At 32.7% G+C, this 18,614-nt stretch overlaps 4 protein-coding genes across 4 annotated transcripts; 1 reads left to right on the top strand and 3 right to left on the bottom strand.

Annotated features, from left to right (window-relative positions):
• Positions 1–2,330: 2,330 nt before the first annotated feature.
• On the bottom strand, positions 2,331–5,465 carry LOC108814437 (serine/threonine-protein kinase MPS1-like). Its single transcript, XM_018587009.2, has 6 exons — positions 5,130–5,465; positions 4,531–4,926; positions 3,571–4,418; positions 3,264–3,464; positions 3,023–3,184; positions 2,331–2,945 (listed from the first exon to the last, which is right to left on the bottom strand). The coding sequence occupies exons 1-6, from the start codon at positions 5,284–5,286 to the stop codon at positions 2,484–2,486; spliced, it is 2,226 nt and encodes a 741-aa protein (XP_018442511.2). The 5' UTR covers positions 5,287–5,465; the 3' UTR covers positions 2,331–2,483.
• Positions 5,466–5,847: 382 nt separating this feature from the next.
• LOC108832029 (ubiquitin-fold modifier 1) lies at positions 5,848–7,001 on the bottom strand. The gene is made up of 4 exons (XM_018605521.2): positions 6,867–7,001; positions 6,683–6,780; positions 6,285–6,317; positions 5,848–6,043 (listed from the first exon to the last, which is right to left on the bottom strand). The coding sequence occupies exons 1-4, from the start codon at positions 6,932–6,934 to the stop codon at positions 5,967–5,969; spliced, it is 276 nt and encodes a 91-aa protein (XP_018461023.1). The 5' UTR covers positions 6,935–7,001; the 3' UTR covers positions 5,848–5,966.
• A 399-nt stretch (positions 7,002–7,400) lies between these two features.
• Positions 7,401–8,875, bottom strand: LOC108832028 (pathogenesis-related thaumatin-like protein 3.5). Its single transcript, XM_018605519.2, has 3 exons — positions 8,720–8,875; positions 7,865–8,528; positions 7,401–7,710 (listed from the first exon to the last, which is right to left on the bottom strand). Exons 1-3 carry the CDS (start codon positions 8,778–8,780, stop codon positions 7,581–7,583), a joined length of 855 nt encoding a protein of 284 aa, XP_018461021.1. The 5' UTR covers positions 8,781–8,875; the 3' UTR covers positions 7,401–7,580.
• Positions 8,876–10,671: 1,796 nt separating this feature from the next.
• On the top strand, positions 10,672–13,205 carry LOC108832027 (auxin transporter-like protein 3). Its single transcript, XM_018605518.2, has 7 exons — positions 10,672–10,909; positions 11,188–11,373; positions 11,453–11,565; positions 11,646–11,829; positions 11,942–12,039; positions 12,111–12,576; positions 12,847–13,205. The coding sequence occupies exons 1-7, from the start codon at positions 10,733–10,735 to the stop codon at positions 13,039–13,041; spliced, it is 1,419 nt and encodes a 472-aa protein (XP_018461020.1). The 5' UTR covers positions 10,672–10,732; the 3' UTR covers positions 13,042–13,205.
• The last annotated feature ends 5,409 nt before the right edge of the window (positions 13,206–18,614 follow it).

The raw sequence follows: 18,614 nt of genomic DNA, 5'->3' as shown, positions 1-18,614 counted from the left end.
GTATCACTAAAAGTCCAGTATTCGTTGGTTGGACGAAGAAAGGTATGCCTTTTCGGTTTAGAAAATTTGTTTTTTCTAGATAAGTATGTATTCTTATATGGAAAAGGAAATCGGGTTTTGAGCCTGCTATAAATACGGGTATAAGAGTTTTTAAAATTATTTATTCACACAATAATAAAAAATCCTAAACGGATATTTACCTCAATTCGTTTTATTCTTTTGCTTTCTTCTAAGTAAATTCGAGTTTGTTCACAACAACATAAAAAACCAACTAATATTTGACAATCAAAGCTCTTCACCTGTTGAAATCGCGACAAAGAGCTTAGCTTCAGTCCATGAATGGACTCAGGCACAAAGGAAACCAGCGATCTTACCAGGAACTTATCGGACCAGACCTGAACACCAAAGACACTAAAGAAAATTTTATCGTCTGCAAGACCGACGCCTTATGGAACCAATCAACTAAGAGAGCAGAGATTGCATAGATCTTACTCCCTTCGTTTCACAGAGTGTCATTTTAGACACTTTTCACACATGTTAAGAAATTCATTAAAATATATTTATACTTTCATTAATATCACATATTTAACTAATAGTATTTTAGATAAATAGTTTTATTTATAAGATCAATGCATTTTACAATTAATTTTGAGCTGAAAGATTGTATAAATTGCATTGATATTGTAGAATGACACTCTTTGTGAAACAAAAAAAAATGAGTTAAAGTGACACTTAATATGAAATAAAGGGAGTATATGATTGGAAGAATAAATAATCTGTCTAGTTGTGCGGGTCTAACAGAAACAAAAAAACACAAGAAAATCATTGAACGTTTATTTATTGTTCCTAGTGAAAAAGATCAGATGATGGGTTTCAATTTTTTTTAGTACTGGATCTAAAGTAAAAACTTTATAAATTAATAATGTTGAGACTTTGATATTTTCTTAATTTATAGAATTATTAATTTATTGAAAATTTCCTTTTAGACTATTTTATATTTTAAAATGGATTTTTTGTATACATATGAAGAATACTTAATGTTACGGTATATGTATTATTTAAATTTTATTTATACAAGTTTTATATTTTTTTATTATTATTATTTGTGGTATACATGCGTTTTAAATATTAAATAACAAAATAAAATTAGTATATTTAGAGAGATTAAGAAATAATAAAGATAAAATTTCAGTATGAATAAAAAAATAAACTAAGTAATATATTGATTATATTTATTTTATATAAACGTTATAAACACTAATATATTGGTTATATTTATATTTATATATAGATATGGTATAAGAGTCTTTTACTTTAAACATTTTAGTTATTTTTATCCTTAGGACTCTTTTCATGACAAAAACATGAAAATATCTATCTGAGAGAATTGCCTTATAATTTATTTAATTAATAATTCAATAGATAGCCATTACCTAAATATATAAATATAGATATAAATACTATACTTAAATAATAACTACATTTTACTATATAATATTATTATAATTTTAGGATTTTTTATTTTAGCTAAAACATGTTAAATTGGTAAAAATCAATTTGTTAATTTATTTAATGAACTGATATGTTTAAATAAATTCTAACCAATTAAATATAAAAAATAATAATTTATTAGTATATGTTTAAATAAATTCTAACCAATTAAATATCAACAAAAATTTAATTTATTAGTATCGTTTTAGTTTATATTTGTACGACCACTTACAGATAATATTGATAATATATATTATAACAAATTTTAGAAACATAAATAAAATTAATTACAATATATTTCAAATTGTTGACGAAGTAAGTTTTTGTAAAGAAAAATTATATTAATGGTTGATATAGAAATTATTACTTATTAATTTATTTAATTTTTTTTGCCAAATATATAAATATTTATAAAGGAAATTAGACATGTCATATATTAAGTGAAGTCATGTCAAGATTTTTCAAAGCCAGTTCATATATTTTTGGAGAAAGAATGTAGTGGTAACTAATGTGCAAAGCAATTCTCAAATTATGTCTAGGGAATTTATTATATTTCATGGTGTTATAATTGTTAGCTTAATTTTGGTTTTAATTTATAATGTTATTGATATCTTCTAGATGAAAATAAATTTCTATTGAGACTTCAACTAAAACATTTTTATATTTTTTGGAGAAGATAGAGTATTAAACTAGTAACTACAACAAAATTTTATCAAAAAAAGAAAAAAATATCTATTTCTTTCTTTATCCGACAAGCACTATCGTTTCGGAAAACGACGAGTCGTTATGGAAATTGATTGACCACGTTTATTAAAGAATAGAGCTCTCAAGGGTTCATATGCTGAAACATGAAAAAGAGAAGCACTCAAGAATGATAAATGAAATCAAGCAGGACATCAATAACAAACAATAAGTCTTCTTTCTAAAGCTATCAAAGTAACATATCAATTTACAAGATCCAATAAAAACCGTGATAAAACAAGTGCTTCCTTTTACTCTCCTCCAAGAACTCGTAACCGAGCTTGAAGCTGGGCACAAAGTTCAGAAACCCTGTCATCACTACCAAAACTTTCAGCAATGTGACTGATCAGTTGAATGCTGCTGCTGACTCGAGGCTCAGGTGGGATAGGCGGGGCGAGGAAAGGATGTTGGAGAAGCTCAGGGATTCTCCATCTTTGGTTTCGGTCCCAAGCTAGACACTTCTTCATTAGGTCAACAAGCCAAGGATTCGAGAGCTGATTGTAAGTAATCTCATGGTTTGGATCGGTTATGACTTTGAACTTTGCCCAGAAGGTCTTGTAATCTGCAAAAGGTGTTCTTCCATACACCATTTGGTACAGTATGCAACCAAGTGACCATATATCTGATGGCCTTCCACATTTTATAACGTTTCCATTCTCATCACTCTCGTTGCACATGAATGCTTCTGGTGACATGTAACTCAAAGTCCCCACCTGTCACGATACACATCCCAATAAGAGGATGGTGATGATGAAACTAGTAGAAACATGTGGAGTTCAATGATTTTCACCTGTGAATCTCGTTGGATGTTTGTAGTGTCGCTATTAATGGCCTTAGCGATCCCAAAGTCAATAAGCTTCAAGAAGCCTCTGACGAGAAGGAAGTTTGCTGGTTTCAAATCAGAATGCACAATGCGTTCCTCGTGTATAGTGTTCACAGCTTGAAGTATTTGCTGCAATTTTTCTTAATTAATACAATAACCTGTGCCTCCTGTATTATAAAAAAAGAAAGAAACAAGTTAACGTAAGAACCTGCCAGTAGAACCGAAGCCAATTTTCATCAATAGTCCGGTCTGATCCTTCAATTTCCTTCCATTTTTGAGAGAGCATGTGAGCCAGATCGATTTCTCCATATTCTAGTACCATATATATAAACCCATCATCTTTAACTCTTGCATCTTTGTTACTCATCGTACCATTCAAAACCTCCTGGAGTAAAGACTTATCTGTAACCTGATTGAACAAGAGAGTTGGTTGTGGTGGAAAGTGTCAATCATGCAACTTAGAAACCAAAAAAAAAAAAGAGAACAAGGACATGAGAGCTAAAAGAGCATCATACCTCGTAGTCTATAAGCTGAATGATGTTGGTTTTCCCTTTCAGCTTCTTTAAATACCCAATCTCCTGGCAAAATCCATATGCTGTAGCATAGTCACGACCCTTGAGCTTGATTTTCTTGAGAGCATATATGGTACAATCTGATGAAATAACCTTGTGGACCTCACTGCTTCCTCCACTTCCTATCTTGCCAAGCCTCTGATAGAGCTTCCCATTGACTTTGAAGAACAAGTCCGGATCATAGTTTCTTTTACGAGGCGCTGATGTCCCTTTGCTTGTTGCAACCTTTTCTTGCTTATCTGGTTTCTGCGGCTGTGAGCTAACACTGGTGAGCAAGTCATCGGGTGCACGAGCCGTAGCATCACTCCCATGAGTTGAAGATACCATTGGAGCTTCAACTACTGTAGTGCATTGTTGCTGCTTAGATATATTTGTCTCTTTGAAACTTACTTCTGAAACAACAGCCGAGGCTGGCATCTCAGGTAAAGGGCCATCTTTATTTGCTTGCAGGACGTTGCTGTCCTTGAAAGAAGGACGAGAAGAAGAAGCCAAGTTCCCTTGACTTGGAACGGGAACAGCATGGGGATCTACATAAGAACGAGAGACTTGAGTTGTCGCATTTAACATAGGAGCTGAAGAGGAATGAATCGACGTAGTTGTGGCACATGAAGACCCCATGACAGAGCACTGGGATGCAGGTTGATTCAAGAAGTTGCGAAACTCTCCCATCTTTGCCAAGGAAGATGAAACCTTGTATCCAGACTTCAAACTGATCTCGGAATCAACAACAGATTGGAGATTCTGATGCTTTGATGCTTCAGCCTGATTTGTTGCAGCATCCCATTCCATATCTGCCAGTAAAAAGTGAGGTTAAAGTAAGATTCTTAGGTAAACAACCAAACCAGTTAACTTTCAGGTGGTTACATAGCAAAAGCCAAAGCAAAACAAATGCGAGGGCATTACCATTAGATGTGACGGTAACGAGAGACTGGACCTTTCTGCTTACACTTTCGTCCCGAGACCCTATATCCAGATTATTCCTTAAGCTAGCAGAAGCAGGTTTAGGCAGATCCATGTGACTAACTTGCGGGTTGTAATTGTCGTTAAACATATTATCAACAGTTCCTGAAATTAAAGGTGGCGTAGTAGACGCATTATTCTCAGTGGATTCTCCAGCAGCAGCAGAAGAAGAGGCCAAGTTTGTTGAATCATGTGTCAATAGTGTATTGGCAGCAAGACTGTGACTCAAGGAAACAACATCCTGAGGTCTCTGCACATCAGATGTAGAACTCCTAGAAGGTTGTCGTTGGGGAGCAACAACACTTCGACGAGGACCGATAGTGGTTGTCTGCATTTTATCTAAGGAAAGAAAGATATGAGAGAAGGAGAAGATCCGTTGCAAACTCACTCAAAGGAAGGAGCTTTAGAGTCAGCTAACATAAGAACAATTGACCTCTTAAAAAGCCCTAAATTCTACAGTGACTTGAGAGAATATTTTAAACCCTAAAAAAGCCCTAATAGAAGTTGCTGAAATTGAGATGAGAGAGAGGGAGAGAGCGTACTGAGGGGACGGTGGCGCTTGAAAGCGGCTTGGAGATGGCGTATTAGCTCAGGAGAGGAGGAGGAAGAAGAAGAGGATTCGTGGTTTAAGATGGGGCGGGCTAGACTCTTCGGAGGTTTATCGGGTGGAAGATTATTAGCCTCCTCCTCTTTGTCCATCCCTGGATCTCAACTGCATCTCCGGTTTGATACAACGTCTTGGTTTCTTTTGAGCCCAAAACCCTGAAAGCAGCAGCAGCACTTGATTCAAGCTTTCAATTTTGCGCCATGCCCGCCGAAGCGAAGAATCTCTCTCTCTCTCTCTCTCTCTCTCTTCCCCTTTCTCTTTCTCTCTCTTCAGACTAGTGGAGGAATCCAAGAGAATGTGTTTGAGATTCGAACCCCTTATTGCCGCTTCTACTTTTTCTCTCGTGCAATTTTGAAATTCCACTGCCTGTCGATTAAATTATAGGGCCCATTTGGGCCTTTATTGGGCTTCCAGCAATATTAGATCTCTTCATAAACCCAATAAGGACCCAATAAATCTCTTCACCATTGGAAGAATCGGACAAGAACAAACAATCGGAAGCCAAATGCGAGACTCTTATGCACGTTGAAGTCTTGCATTGATAGAGACAGGTACTATAGTTCACATACATGAATATGTATCTAACCTTGGATCCAATTTGCGTAATCGCTAAACGGATGTGAACATCACATGTCTATTTATTCAAAGAGAAAAAAAAAAAGGTTGTACATTAACCACTTCAATATGCTCGGTTTTTTTTTTTTTTAATTTCTTTTAAAAGTACGTCATATAGTTTCACTCGTTATTGCTTTACTGCCAGCAAATCATGGGATCAATTAGAAAACGCAGCTCCAACTCTATCACGCGGGATGAGTCTTAGTTCAGATCCATGCTTCAAGAACACGTTTCCTGAAACATCAAACACTACGCATTAACTCTTAACGAAAAAATATATGATGAAAAGCCATACCCCAACTATGAATAAATAAATAATCTACTCCTAGTTTCTTACAGCTAATTAATAATAAGCTTACAAGCTAGTCAAGAAGTTAGAGATATGACGAGTGATACTTCTGTGCATAAAATGGACTTGCAGGGGCACGAGAGATAGGGAATCAAACAATTTAAATATCAAGGAATATGAAAATACCTGCACTCTGCTGAGGATTGATCCCGATCCCATCTGCATACATGAGAAATCGGATAGAGTCAGGAGAAATTAATCAACCACACCCCTGAAAACCAAATGAGTACTAAAATATTCAAATTAGATCTCCACTCCAGCGTTAGAAAAGCTTTATGACTTTTTTGAAAAAAACGTTTTAGACACAGATAAAGCTGAGAGGAGGAGGAGCATGCATGTCTAATATAATTCTTGTGACTGCACAAAACATAAAGTGAAGAAAATATCTCAAACTATATAATAAGCTCATCGCTTGATCTATCTAAGGAGCACAAGATTTTTCGAATTCACAACAGGGAATGCACGATTGCGATTAAAGCTACAAATCGTTGTGAATATAAGCTCGAGTGTTTGAAAAGGGGTACCATTGGTGATGATGGCGCTGGTTTGAGGAGGAACCTTGAACTCCTCTGCTGCGAATTTCAGAACCGCCGTGAACGGAGCTCCCTCCGGCACGCTGAATCTGTAATTTCCCCCCACCCCAGAGATCAATCACAATTCACAAGCAGATCAAACTATAATTAGAAAAGAGTCAGACGATTCGCGTACACTTTGAAAGGAAGCTTAGGGTCCGAAGTCAGGGTGACTTTGAATGACACTTTTCCACCAGTTGCCATCTTACTTTTCCGGCGAATTGTGGCGGAGAGAGAGAGAGATCAGGCTGGGTGAAAATGGTGTGTTTTTCGATTTCTCTTCCTCGCGTTTCAACCACGCCATATAGACCCCGAAGGCGTTTCCATATTAGATTGGGTTTTACTTGGGCCCATTTTAGGGCCCGTCTAACTTATTAATAACTTCCAGATTATTTACATTTTAAGCTCAATATTTATGTTTTTTCTTAGAATGTGACCTGCAGTTTTAGGAATTCTGTTTTGGAGCCCAGATGAGAGACACTTGATTACAATACTTACTTTATGAGTAGAATGATTTAAAACAGTTTAATTCTATCATAAAAAAAAAAAAAAATTACCATTTATCTTGAATAAAAGAGAAAGCATATTTCATTAATTCCAAAAAAGAATAAACAAATTCAAATATAAATACATATATCCCACTACCATTTTGCACGACTAAATGAAATGCATATTTTATTTATTTATTCACTGTTTTTGTATTTCTTTCACCCAAATCAACCTTATATTTACATTGAAATTAGCTTTATCAACACATGAAAACAAATAAACAAATAAGAAATTTTCTTCTGAAAAGAAAAAAACTTGTTTATCTAAAAAACGGAGTTACGAAATTAGGTTAGATAACATATTAGTTAAAAACAAGAAGAGACAACAACGAAACAAGCCACAATCCCCCAATCATCGTCCTGAATCCACTAGAACCAGAACCATCGCTGCACACCAACTTGTTGTCATGGTATGTGCACACCGGCTTCTTCCTATACACATAAAACAACAGTAATCAAATAAACATACAAAAACAAAATAAAGAATTTAATCGAATCAAGATTAAGCCCAATGTTGTTTAGTTACGTCTGCATGTGACATGAAACAAAGCATCTATAACATTTAAAGGGCTAAGACATGACATACTTGGCGGAACAGAAAGAGATGACGTAATCAGTGCCGGTACAAGTGAAGATACTTGTCGGATCATCATAAGCATAGCTGTAAGAAGTAGGACAAGCTTCCTTGAACAACTTCGAGTAATAAGTTGGTCGACACGTTGAAGGGTTCCCATAAACTCCTCTGCAACAATACTCATCTTTATCGAACACATCACAAGCACTCCTACACGAAATCACCTTCCCGTTAGATTTCACGGCCAGCTCTCGCGGACATTTTGGCCTCAGGTCAGCGACGCAACCGGCGACGCTGCAGTTTCCTTTGCCGTTCAGTGGAGTAACGGACATCGGGAGATTGAATCCGTCGACGAGGCTCACGTCGTAGAAATCCAATGTAGCTAACGTGAACTCAGCTAGTGAAGCTGGTGGTTTTCCTGAGGCTGAGCATTTTAGGGTCGAGCCGCATGAACCGGTTTCGCAGGTTCCGGTTCCGGTTTTGTCGAAATTGCAACCGGTTCGTCCCCATATTCGACCTGACCAGCCTACTGGTGCGTTGAATACCATGGATTGGCCTGGTTTGAGCTCGAAGCCTCCGCCATTGAAGCTCTCCCCGGGTGTTATCGCCGGCCAGACTACTTGGTTACATGAATTCACGATCGTGAATACACGAGCTGATTCCGACCATTTTGTCCCTGTAGTTTAAGTTCTAATCATTATCCTTAATGCTATACGCGTAACATAGTTGAATTCATTAGACTCATATAATTTCGAAATATCTATGATATAAATTATTAAAAAAAATGAATATCTATGATACATATATATTGGGAACATCTATGATATATATATGATTGGGAAAATCTAATGGAGATTGAATAATTACCTGATAAAAGTGTTAGAAATAGTAACAAGATCCTTGGTGACAAACTGAGACGAGATTGCATATTTACTGGAAAAGATTGAACGATAAAAATATACTATTTTGTGGTCCAGGTGTGGTTAGGTTACGGAGAATTACTGATGTGAGAAGGTCTTTTTAAGGGAGAAAGATAGAATAACTTGCATGGAGAGTCTATATCGCAAATTATAATAATTAATTCAAGTACTTTGAAACGCAAAACAAGTTACTTTGTACATTTTTCAAATAAGATTCCTTGTTTTGGAATTAGGAAAAAGTTAGTGTTATACCTTTCCTGATGCTTTCATGCAAGTTTTTTTGGGATAGTTTTTTGGCTTTAAGGTAGCCAAGTCCAAAAGCTTGGGATATACTTATAAATGTATATGTGTATCTATAAATATTAACGGATATAGAGATGTATAATTATATTAAAATGTAAATATATATGTATTTGAAACATGCTAAAGCTTGAAATTATTTGTAATTATTATTTGTACTTTATTATTTGTAATTATTATTTAATAATTACACCGGGTTCAGTGAGTTTCAGAATCTAATTTATTACTTCTAGTAACCTCACTTCATTCTTTTAAAAGCTTGAAATCCTTTGTAATGGTACTTCGTTTGGAAAGAAGAAATAAAAGAAATCTATATATATATATATATATATGTGTGTGTGTATAGGTACAATACAATTATTATTTTTTTATTGTTGTTGCAAATTTGAAACGTTTTCTTGATCGGTGTCTGCAATGGCTGCATGTTAGCGTGATTCTTTAAGCCTTCCAAGTCTAGGCCGCTCTTGAGTGTAGAGAGTAATTCATACAAGAATATATATAGGCCTACCTAACGAATGGCCACTTAACCCATTGAATTCGAAATCAAATGGCTCTTTCATTGGCCCCTCTCGTAATATGTTTTCTGAAATAAAAGGTATACTGAAAATATACATTTTATGTAGATTTGTAATGAGCTTCCTTTCCGCTGCCATCCATTGTGGCCCGGTTAAGAAAGCAATAAAGATGTAAAATGATACTAATTCATTCTCATTAATAATTCGATCCATTGTAAAAGTTAGGGGCTGAAAAGGAGAAAGTCGAAAACACAATGAGATTAATTAAGGCTAAGACAGCTAGGACACGTGTGGTAATTATGTTTTAGTACTAATCCCACCTGCCTAGCAATCATTCTTTCCATTGGATCCATTCTCAATCCTCGATTAACTTCACAAATCACGGTTTTTTACCAACCATTTCTTCCTCAAATCGAGCTTTTGGGTGTGCGGGTCTAGACAGGTGCATAGTTTTTATGTATTTTCAAGTTCCAATTAACAACTATACAGACATAACCAGACAAAAGATGAGAACTTATAAATATAATTACTACACATATGTATCACTATTTGTTCCTCTTCCTAGCGAGACACATAGATCGCTAGTATCCCTACTCCACAAGGATTTAAGGCACAATATAACCAATTCCTTACCTTACCACTAAACTATTGGCTAATTGTTACAAATTCAATCATCATGAGTGTTACAAATTTTGAGGCACAATATAGTTTTATCCTTTATTTAGAAGAAGAAAAATGTCATCATTGTCGTCGCTTCTATTATCAATTTACAATGATTCTAGTCTCTTTTTATTTTCCTTAACTTATAATGAGTGCACCTTCTTTCCGCACCTTATTTTTCTTAATTTGTAATTAGTGCACCCTCTTTCCGCATATTACAGGGGTCAAATTATAATTAACAATCTAAAAGTCGGCCTACCCGCTCGTGTAGTACTCAATATATGGCCCATAAAGCCCAACGTTCAAATCAAACCCATTAAAAAATCAATCCATGCTCGTCTAAAACAGTAACAGTCACAAGTAGGTGACATAACTGCGTCACTCGCTAGTCAATTATTGCCTACAGAGAGCTCAAAAGAAACTCTCTATATAAAGAGTGGAAGAAAGAAGTTAAGAAACTGAGAGAAGAAGAAGAAAAAGTGATCATGGCGGCAGAGAAGATAGAGACTGTAATCGCAGGGAGTTACTTAGAAATGGAGAGAGAAGAAGAAAGCAGAAGTATGAATAATAACAATGATTCTTCAGCTAAAACAAAACTCTCCAACTTCTTCTGGCATGGAGGTTCTGTCTATGATGCTTGGTTTAGCTGTGCTTCAAATCAGGTATATTCACATTTATACATATAGCCTTATTGATGTGTATAGTCGTCTCTAAATGGGGTCCGAGAGTTACGGGACTCGAAACAGTTACTAAATATAGTTTGTAATCGCAGATCATAAAAATAAAAGTTTCAGTAAAACAATTACTAAATATATATTTTTCTAAATCGTATGGGAGCACGATTATACATACATAACCACTAATCTTTTGCAAGAACGAATGTTTTATCTCGTTATGCATATCGATTCCGTTTCTAAACTTAATAATAATAAATGGACAGGTGGCACAAGTACTGTTGACATTACCATACTCATTCTCACAACTTGGGATGATGTCGGGAATATTGTTTCAACTCTTTTATGGATTAATGGGAAGCTGGACTGCTTACCTCATTAGTGTTCTCTATGTTGAATATCGAACTCGTAAAGAACGAGAGAAGTTTGATTTCCGTAACCACGTTATTCAGGTTTATTTCATTTCTTCAGAATTAATTACAGATATAATGTTTGATTTTGTTAATTTTAGTTTTATTGTTCCCATAAAAGTGGTTTGAAGTTTTGGATGGATTGCTGGGGAAACATTGGAGGAACATTGGATTGATATTTAATTGCACGTTTCTTCTATTTGGATCCGTTATTCAACTCATTGCTTGTGCCAGGTTAATTACTATATATCCTTTCTATTAACTTTTAAATTTGGATACTGTTAGTTTTACACAATAAAATGGATTATTTGCAGCAATATATATTATATTAATGATAAATTGGACAAGAGGACATGGACATACATATTTGGGGCTTGTTGTGCCACAACTGTTTTCATTCCTTCGTTCCATAACTATAGAATCTGGTCGTTCCTTGGACTCGCTATGACCACTTACACTTCTTGGTACCTCACCATAGCTTCTCTCCTTCACGGCCAGGTCATTTTATTAACAAAACATCTTGTTTTATTTGTATAGTATTTAGTCCTGGTTTTTTTTAATATTATTGGTGAAAGTCCTGGTTGTTGTTATTTACCTTTAAACTTTCTAGGCGGAGGATGTCAAACACTCGGGTCCAACCACGATGGTTCTCTACTTCACTGGAGCCACCAACATTCTCTACACCTTCGGTGGTCACGCCGTCACCGTGTAAGTACTTTTTGTTGGTAAAAAATAAAATTTGCTCCATGTTCTATTTTTTAATTATATACTGTAATTAGGGAGATAATGCATGCGATGTGGAAACCGCAAAAGTTCAAGGCTATATATCTACTAGCGACAATATACGTATTAACACTAACGCTACCTTCTGCGTCTGCGGTTTATTGGGCGTTTGGCGATCAATTGTTAACTCATTCTAATGCACTATCTCTCCTCCCTAAGTCCGGTTTTAGAGACACCGCGGTGATACTTATGCTTATCCATCAGTTTATAACGTTTGGATTTGCGTCCACACCGTTATATTTTGTGTGGGAGAAACTGATAGGTGTGCATAAGACGAAGAGCATGTTCAAAAGAGCCATGGCTAGGTTACCAGTGGTTGTACCCATCTGGTTCTTAGCCATTATCTTCCCTTTTTTCGGACCAATCAATTCAGCTGTCGGATCTCTCCTAGTCAGCTTCACTGTCTACATCATCCCTGCTTTGGCTCATATGCTTACTTTTGCTCCTGCCCCTTCAAGAGAGGTTAGATCTAATTTTGATTTCTTTCCACACACAGTATTATCTTTTTTTCTAAAACTATTATTGTTCCATAAGACACATTGTTCACACCTAGTAAATTTGTCATCTGGTTATAAACATTGTGTAGAATTCAATTTAATACAACATTGTTACATTGTTAACATGTCTATTACTATTAAATACATAATACATACTGAATTTTGGTAAATCATGTACTTAGGTTTTTCTAAAAACTAATACTTAGCTATTGTTAATATCGTATATCATGGACAGAACGCGGTGGAGAGACCTCCACGACTGGTGGGAGGATGGATGGGGACTTATTGCATAAACATATTCGTGGTGGTTTGGGTGTTCGTAATTGGATTCGGGTTCGGAGGATGGGCAAGTATGGTCAATTTTGTTCGCCAGATCAACACTTTTGGTCTATTCACCAAATGCTACCAATGCCCACCTCACAAGCCTTGATATTTACGTATTGGACATTCAAGACCTTCTAGAAAGAGGGTTTCATCTGAAGTTTTTTTTTTGTTTCAAGATCGAATATATATAAGTTAATATATCTATTATAATTTATTGAAATCGCATCTATTTATAATTGTTTGAGGACAGTAATCTTTTACTCTTGTTTATTTGTTATGTTGAGTTGTATTTGGTAAATTGGGGGTTTTTCTACTTCCTTAGTTAAGGTGTGATGGCTATCTTAGGCCAACCCTATTATTAATCGGTGTTCTCCCATAGATCGGGTAATTTTTCTGTGTGTTTGTGTGATCTATGTATTTAGTTTTTTACTACATAAAAAGAAAAGAGAAATATTTCTACCATACTTTCCATAAAAGTTATTCTGCCCTCCTGATATTTGTTTTACATGATTAAAGGGAATAAGAGCATCTTCAATGGTAGTTTTAAGAGGAGTTCTTATCATTTAAAGAAAAATAAAAAGAAATAAAATTAGGAGAGACAATGAATAAAGAAAATGTGTCATTCAAATAGATGATTAACAAGTTTAAAAAACATAAATAAATAATTATATACTAATAGTTTTATTTTAGAAACATTCTTGGTTTCTAACCATTGGAGGTACTCTAATTTCATTCGTTTTGTCATTTAATGAACATGAAGATTCTGATAAAAAATTAACAGCAATTTATCTAACCAGTGTGATGAAATGATGTTAGAAAAATGCATGGTTTAACTGATAAGCTAAAATTTACACTTTGTTGTGCATGTATTATTTAATAGTAATTTGATGTGGGCGAGTTATAATTTTTTTTTGTTTAAAATAAATGCAATAGTTTATCTTTGAGGCAATCAATTAAGTATAGACCATCTTAAGATTTCATTGTGGGCAAAATCGCATCACATCATAATGAAAAAGAGATGAAAAAACGAATTTTCAAAAATAAATGAAAACTTCTGATTTATTAAAAAAAATAAATAAAAGGAGGCAAAAAGCCTTGTGTCAGTGACTCAGTGTGTAAGGAGTTAGGACTTAGGACTCAGGCAGCCTTTATACAATTATTAGTTGGCCTTTACAATCCGGTTAGACTCTTAAATCATCAATCGATTCAATGGTTGTTTAGATTCAACCGGCATCGCAGACCGAAAGAAATCAACTGAGTAATTCATTAAGTACTGCTCTTGTTAGTGTTCATGATATCAACTCGTTTTCCTTAGGATTTAACTGAAGCGTAAGTTCCACAACAACAACAAAAAGAAAGAAAATAAAAACAAACCGAACGATCTATCATTTCAGCTCGCAATAATTTAGTAGGAATAAGCTCACTATCTGGTCCTGACATTTGGTGTTGATTTTGCGAGATGGAGACATTTGACTAACCACTTTTGCTTACTAGGTACTATCCAAAGAAGAAACCAATTTTTTTTTTCAATCAACACATATTAGTTATCAAATGGGAAATCGGCCATAAAAAACCTCAACTTTGCACGAATTGCCAAAATAAACATAAAATTTTGGGCTGGCCAAAAAAACACTAAACTTTCATTGACTTATTAATTAATTAACAATGTTTTCGTTGACTTGCCAATTTAGCATGCCGTCAGTTAATTTAACAAACGTCGTTTATTGTTGGCGTTAAAGTGAAACGACGTCGTTTTCAAATGAAATGAAACGACGTCGTTTCATATGATTTGAAAAATAAAAACAAGTAGCCCCTGGATTCGAACTCGGGTTGTGTAGGACATATGACAAAGTGTTTTACCACTGGGCTAGTGACACTTTCATTGTTTTTACTAACATATTTAATGTTATTTGATACTCATTGAATATAAATTGTTTTTCTAAAAACTTAAAAATATCTTTAAAATTCCAAACAATTGAAAAAAAAATTATTTTTATAAAATTAATTTTGAAATTAAAATGAAAAAAAAAATTTCCTAAAAAATAAAAATCTTTTAAAAAATTCAATATCTAGCTTAAAATCGAAATTTAAGAAAAAAAATTTATTTTATAAAAAAAAATTAAATTTCGATTTTTTAAGCTAGATATTGATTTTTTTTTTAATTTTTTTATTTTAAGAAAAAAAATTTTATTTTAATTTCAAAATTAATTTTATAAAACTATTTCTTTTTTCAATTTTGGAATTTTAAAGATATTTTTAAGTTTTTAGAGAATTTTTTTATATTCAATGAGTACCAAATAAAATTAAATATGTTAGTAAGTACATTGAAAATGTCAATAGCCCAGTGGTAAAACACCTTGTCATAAGTCCTATCCAACCCGAGTTCGAATCCAGGGGGCTACTTGTTTTTATTTTTCAAATCATATAAAACGACGTCGTTTCATCTCATTTGAAAACGACGTCGTTTTACTTTAACGCCAACACTAAACTACGTTTGTTAAATTAACTGACGGCCTGCTAAATTGGCAAGTCAACGAAAATATTGTTAATTAATTGGCAAGTCAATGAAAGTTTAGTGTTTTTTTGGTCAATCCAAAAGTTCATGTTTGTTTTGGCAATTCGCGCAAAGTTGAGGTTTTTTATGGCCGAATTCCCGTTATCAAATATATATTGATAAACTTTCGAGCAAATTCAGGATAAACAACTTTTCTTCATATGCTAGTGTCCTGTTGGAATCGATTTTTTGGTAAGAAGTTTCTTTCCGGTGATGTTTCTTGTTAACAAAATTTTCCAATTTTTTTTAAAAGATTTTAAATTTCAAAAGTTATTTCTTATCAAACGCTATAAACGCTTTTTATGGATTTCAAATCTAATATGCTGCTTTTTGACTAGCTTTCTAACTTCCATACGTACTCCAATCAATATCATGGGTAGCGGGTCACCATTCTGCCAATTTCTTTACCAGCTAAAGAAATAGACAAAATAACAACGGTTACAAATACAATATGGCCAATTATATGAAATGATACAAAAGATACCACAGAAGCGTGGTCGAGTTGTATGGATCGTATATGGTGGAGTTGAAAATGCGTTAAACATTCTAGGTTCAAAATCTATCAGACTTAAATTTATCTGTTCGTAAGACCATGCGAGATAAATATCTAATTTTCATTAAAAGCAACTGAATTTATCTGATACAAATAGATAGATTTCCATGAAATTAGTTGGTTGGACCTCATCCCGCCAGATACTTCCAAATTATTAAAAAAATAAAATGATACGAAGATGTGATCACAATATATCTATGAATATATATTTTACTTAATTTTCTTGTGTTTGGGTGAGTTAGAGATATTATAAAAGAAGAAGTTAACAAGGAAATGAAGAAATTTGACATTGTTTTAGAGAAAATAAACAAATCTTAGAGATTTTCTGTAAATACATTTTCAGAAAAAAAAAGTTTTTCAGTAAATATGATTCTAAATGAGATCTTGTGTACGTATGTTTTACATCTATACTATTATTCTCTCAATGATTTTAGGATATTTTGCTTATTTATCATGTTATTTTGCTTATTTGTCATCTTTTCTATGGTTTTAAGATAAACCATTAGTTTAATTAGTATTTTTCTTAAATATATATATTTAGCATGATATTTAAGATAATTAATAAAGTGATATTAACTAATTCTACCGATAAATATATACTAATATTTTTAAAGTATTTAATATATATTCTTATCATGATATTTATGATATTTAATTAATAAATATATTTTAAGAATAAATATTAACACATTCTACTTTATCATAAATATATTTATTTTATATTTAGTTTATGATTTTAATAACTAATATTTAACCAGCTTCTCTGATTCTTATTAGAAAAATTAATCCAAATACATATTTTTATAATATTAAAGCTAAAATTAAAGGAAAAGTATCATTGAAAATATATATTTGAAATATAAATTGTATATCTATGTTAAATATTTATATATTTCAATATTAAGATCATATTCCTAACCTAAAACAAATTAATTTTTATTTGCATGTCAAACATAAACTACTTTTGATCCGTAAATTATAAATGTCATCAAAATAGCATATTTAAAACCAAAATAGTAAATACTATGTAAACGACAAAATAAAAATTAACCAAAAAATTAAAAATATAGAAGCGTGAAAAATGGGACAAAAACGTAAAGTAACATTAAAATTTGACAAATAATAAAAATGATATAGATATAATCTAAAAGAATATAAATAAAATGTTTTCTAATATATTATTTTGTGTTTTGCCTCATTGTTCTTAAAATCTGAACTATAGAAAATATATAATATTTATTGGTTATTGTTATTTTGTTGATTTTTTATTGGTTGTTATTGTTTTTAAATCTAATGCCACTAGATTATTTTTCAGTCTACATGTTTTATTTCAAATCTAAGTTTCCTAATTTGATTAGTAATATTTTTTATCCAAAATCTACATCCCATAAATACAATAAAATATAATTTAATACATTGATTATCAACATAAATTTTAAAGTTATATAATTTAAATTTGTATCTAATTTAATTTAAAATTTCTATAAATCCATTAAAATTAAATTGGGTATATATATAAAAGTCCGTATAAGGTGCGGACCATCAACTAGTTAAACATTACAAAACAAAAAAATATATACGTGTCACTTTGGATTAGTGTAAAACAGAAAATATGTAAACTTTGATCAATTAATATTTGTTTTCTTGATACGTTATGTATGACTGCAATTTTCTAGATGTGAAAACTACAATGGAAAAATCTATAATGAAAAATCATTTTGGAAAACTATGAACAAATCCAACTGTTGTAAATATCTTTCCTATGAATATTTTCCCTCGGTTATATATATACTAGGGTCGGCCCGCCCTACGGGCGGGATGTTATTTCAAAAATAGTTGAAATATTTAGAGTAAATTTTTAATATAAATTTTTATTAACTTAAAATTTAAATATTAGTTTAGCTCTGTATTTGTTTTTCTTTTTTGAGGATAAATATGGTTTGGTTGTGGTTTTATAATTCAAAAAAATTTCAATATTATTTAGAAAATAAAATGTGTATCAATGATATAGAGATCTATAATCAAATTAATAGCTCTGCATAGTTGATTTTGAGGTTATTATAAAATAAATTAAGTTTAAGTATATGCACGACACTTTAAATTTAAACATATGCATGACAATCTAAATTTAAACATATGCATGACAATTTAAAAGTGTAATAGCCGATTTTTTTATTATTTGATTGAAAAGTATTCATTTTAGTTACATATAAGAATAAGATTAATTTAAAAATCTGGACCTCATTCTTTATCTAGCTTATTTTACATCATCATTTGGACTATCCGTTATTTGTTATTTGGATTACAACTTGTATATTAGCTTTTTTTTTGGAACAACTGGTTGTATATTAGCTTTGCATTTAGAAGTGATGTGTTTGATAAGGATGGGTGAATATTTAAAATGTTTTGTGCGAGAAATTGATTTCAAGAGAGCATTTGTAGGATGAATAGATGTGATATGAGTTATTTTATATGTTTCTGAAGATGATTTATAAGACAAAACTGGTGAATGTAATTTGCGAAAACAGGTCTCATTGAAAAAGAAGCGGTCGGCTAACATATTTCAAGAACT

This window comes from Raphanus sativus, chromosome 7, assembly GCF_000801105.2.
Source record: "Raphanus sativus cultivar WK10039 chromosome 7, ASM80110v3, whole genome shotgun sequence".
In the NCBI taxonomy this organism is placed as follows: Eukaryota; Viridiplantae; Streptophyta; class Magnoliopsida; order Brassicales; family Brassicaceae; genus Raphanus; species Raphanus sativus.
Note: the sequence above shows the minus strand (reverse complement) of the source record. Positions and strands in the feature narration are given on the sequence as shown.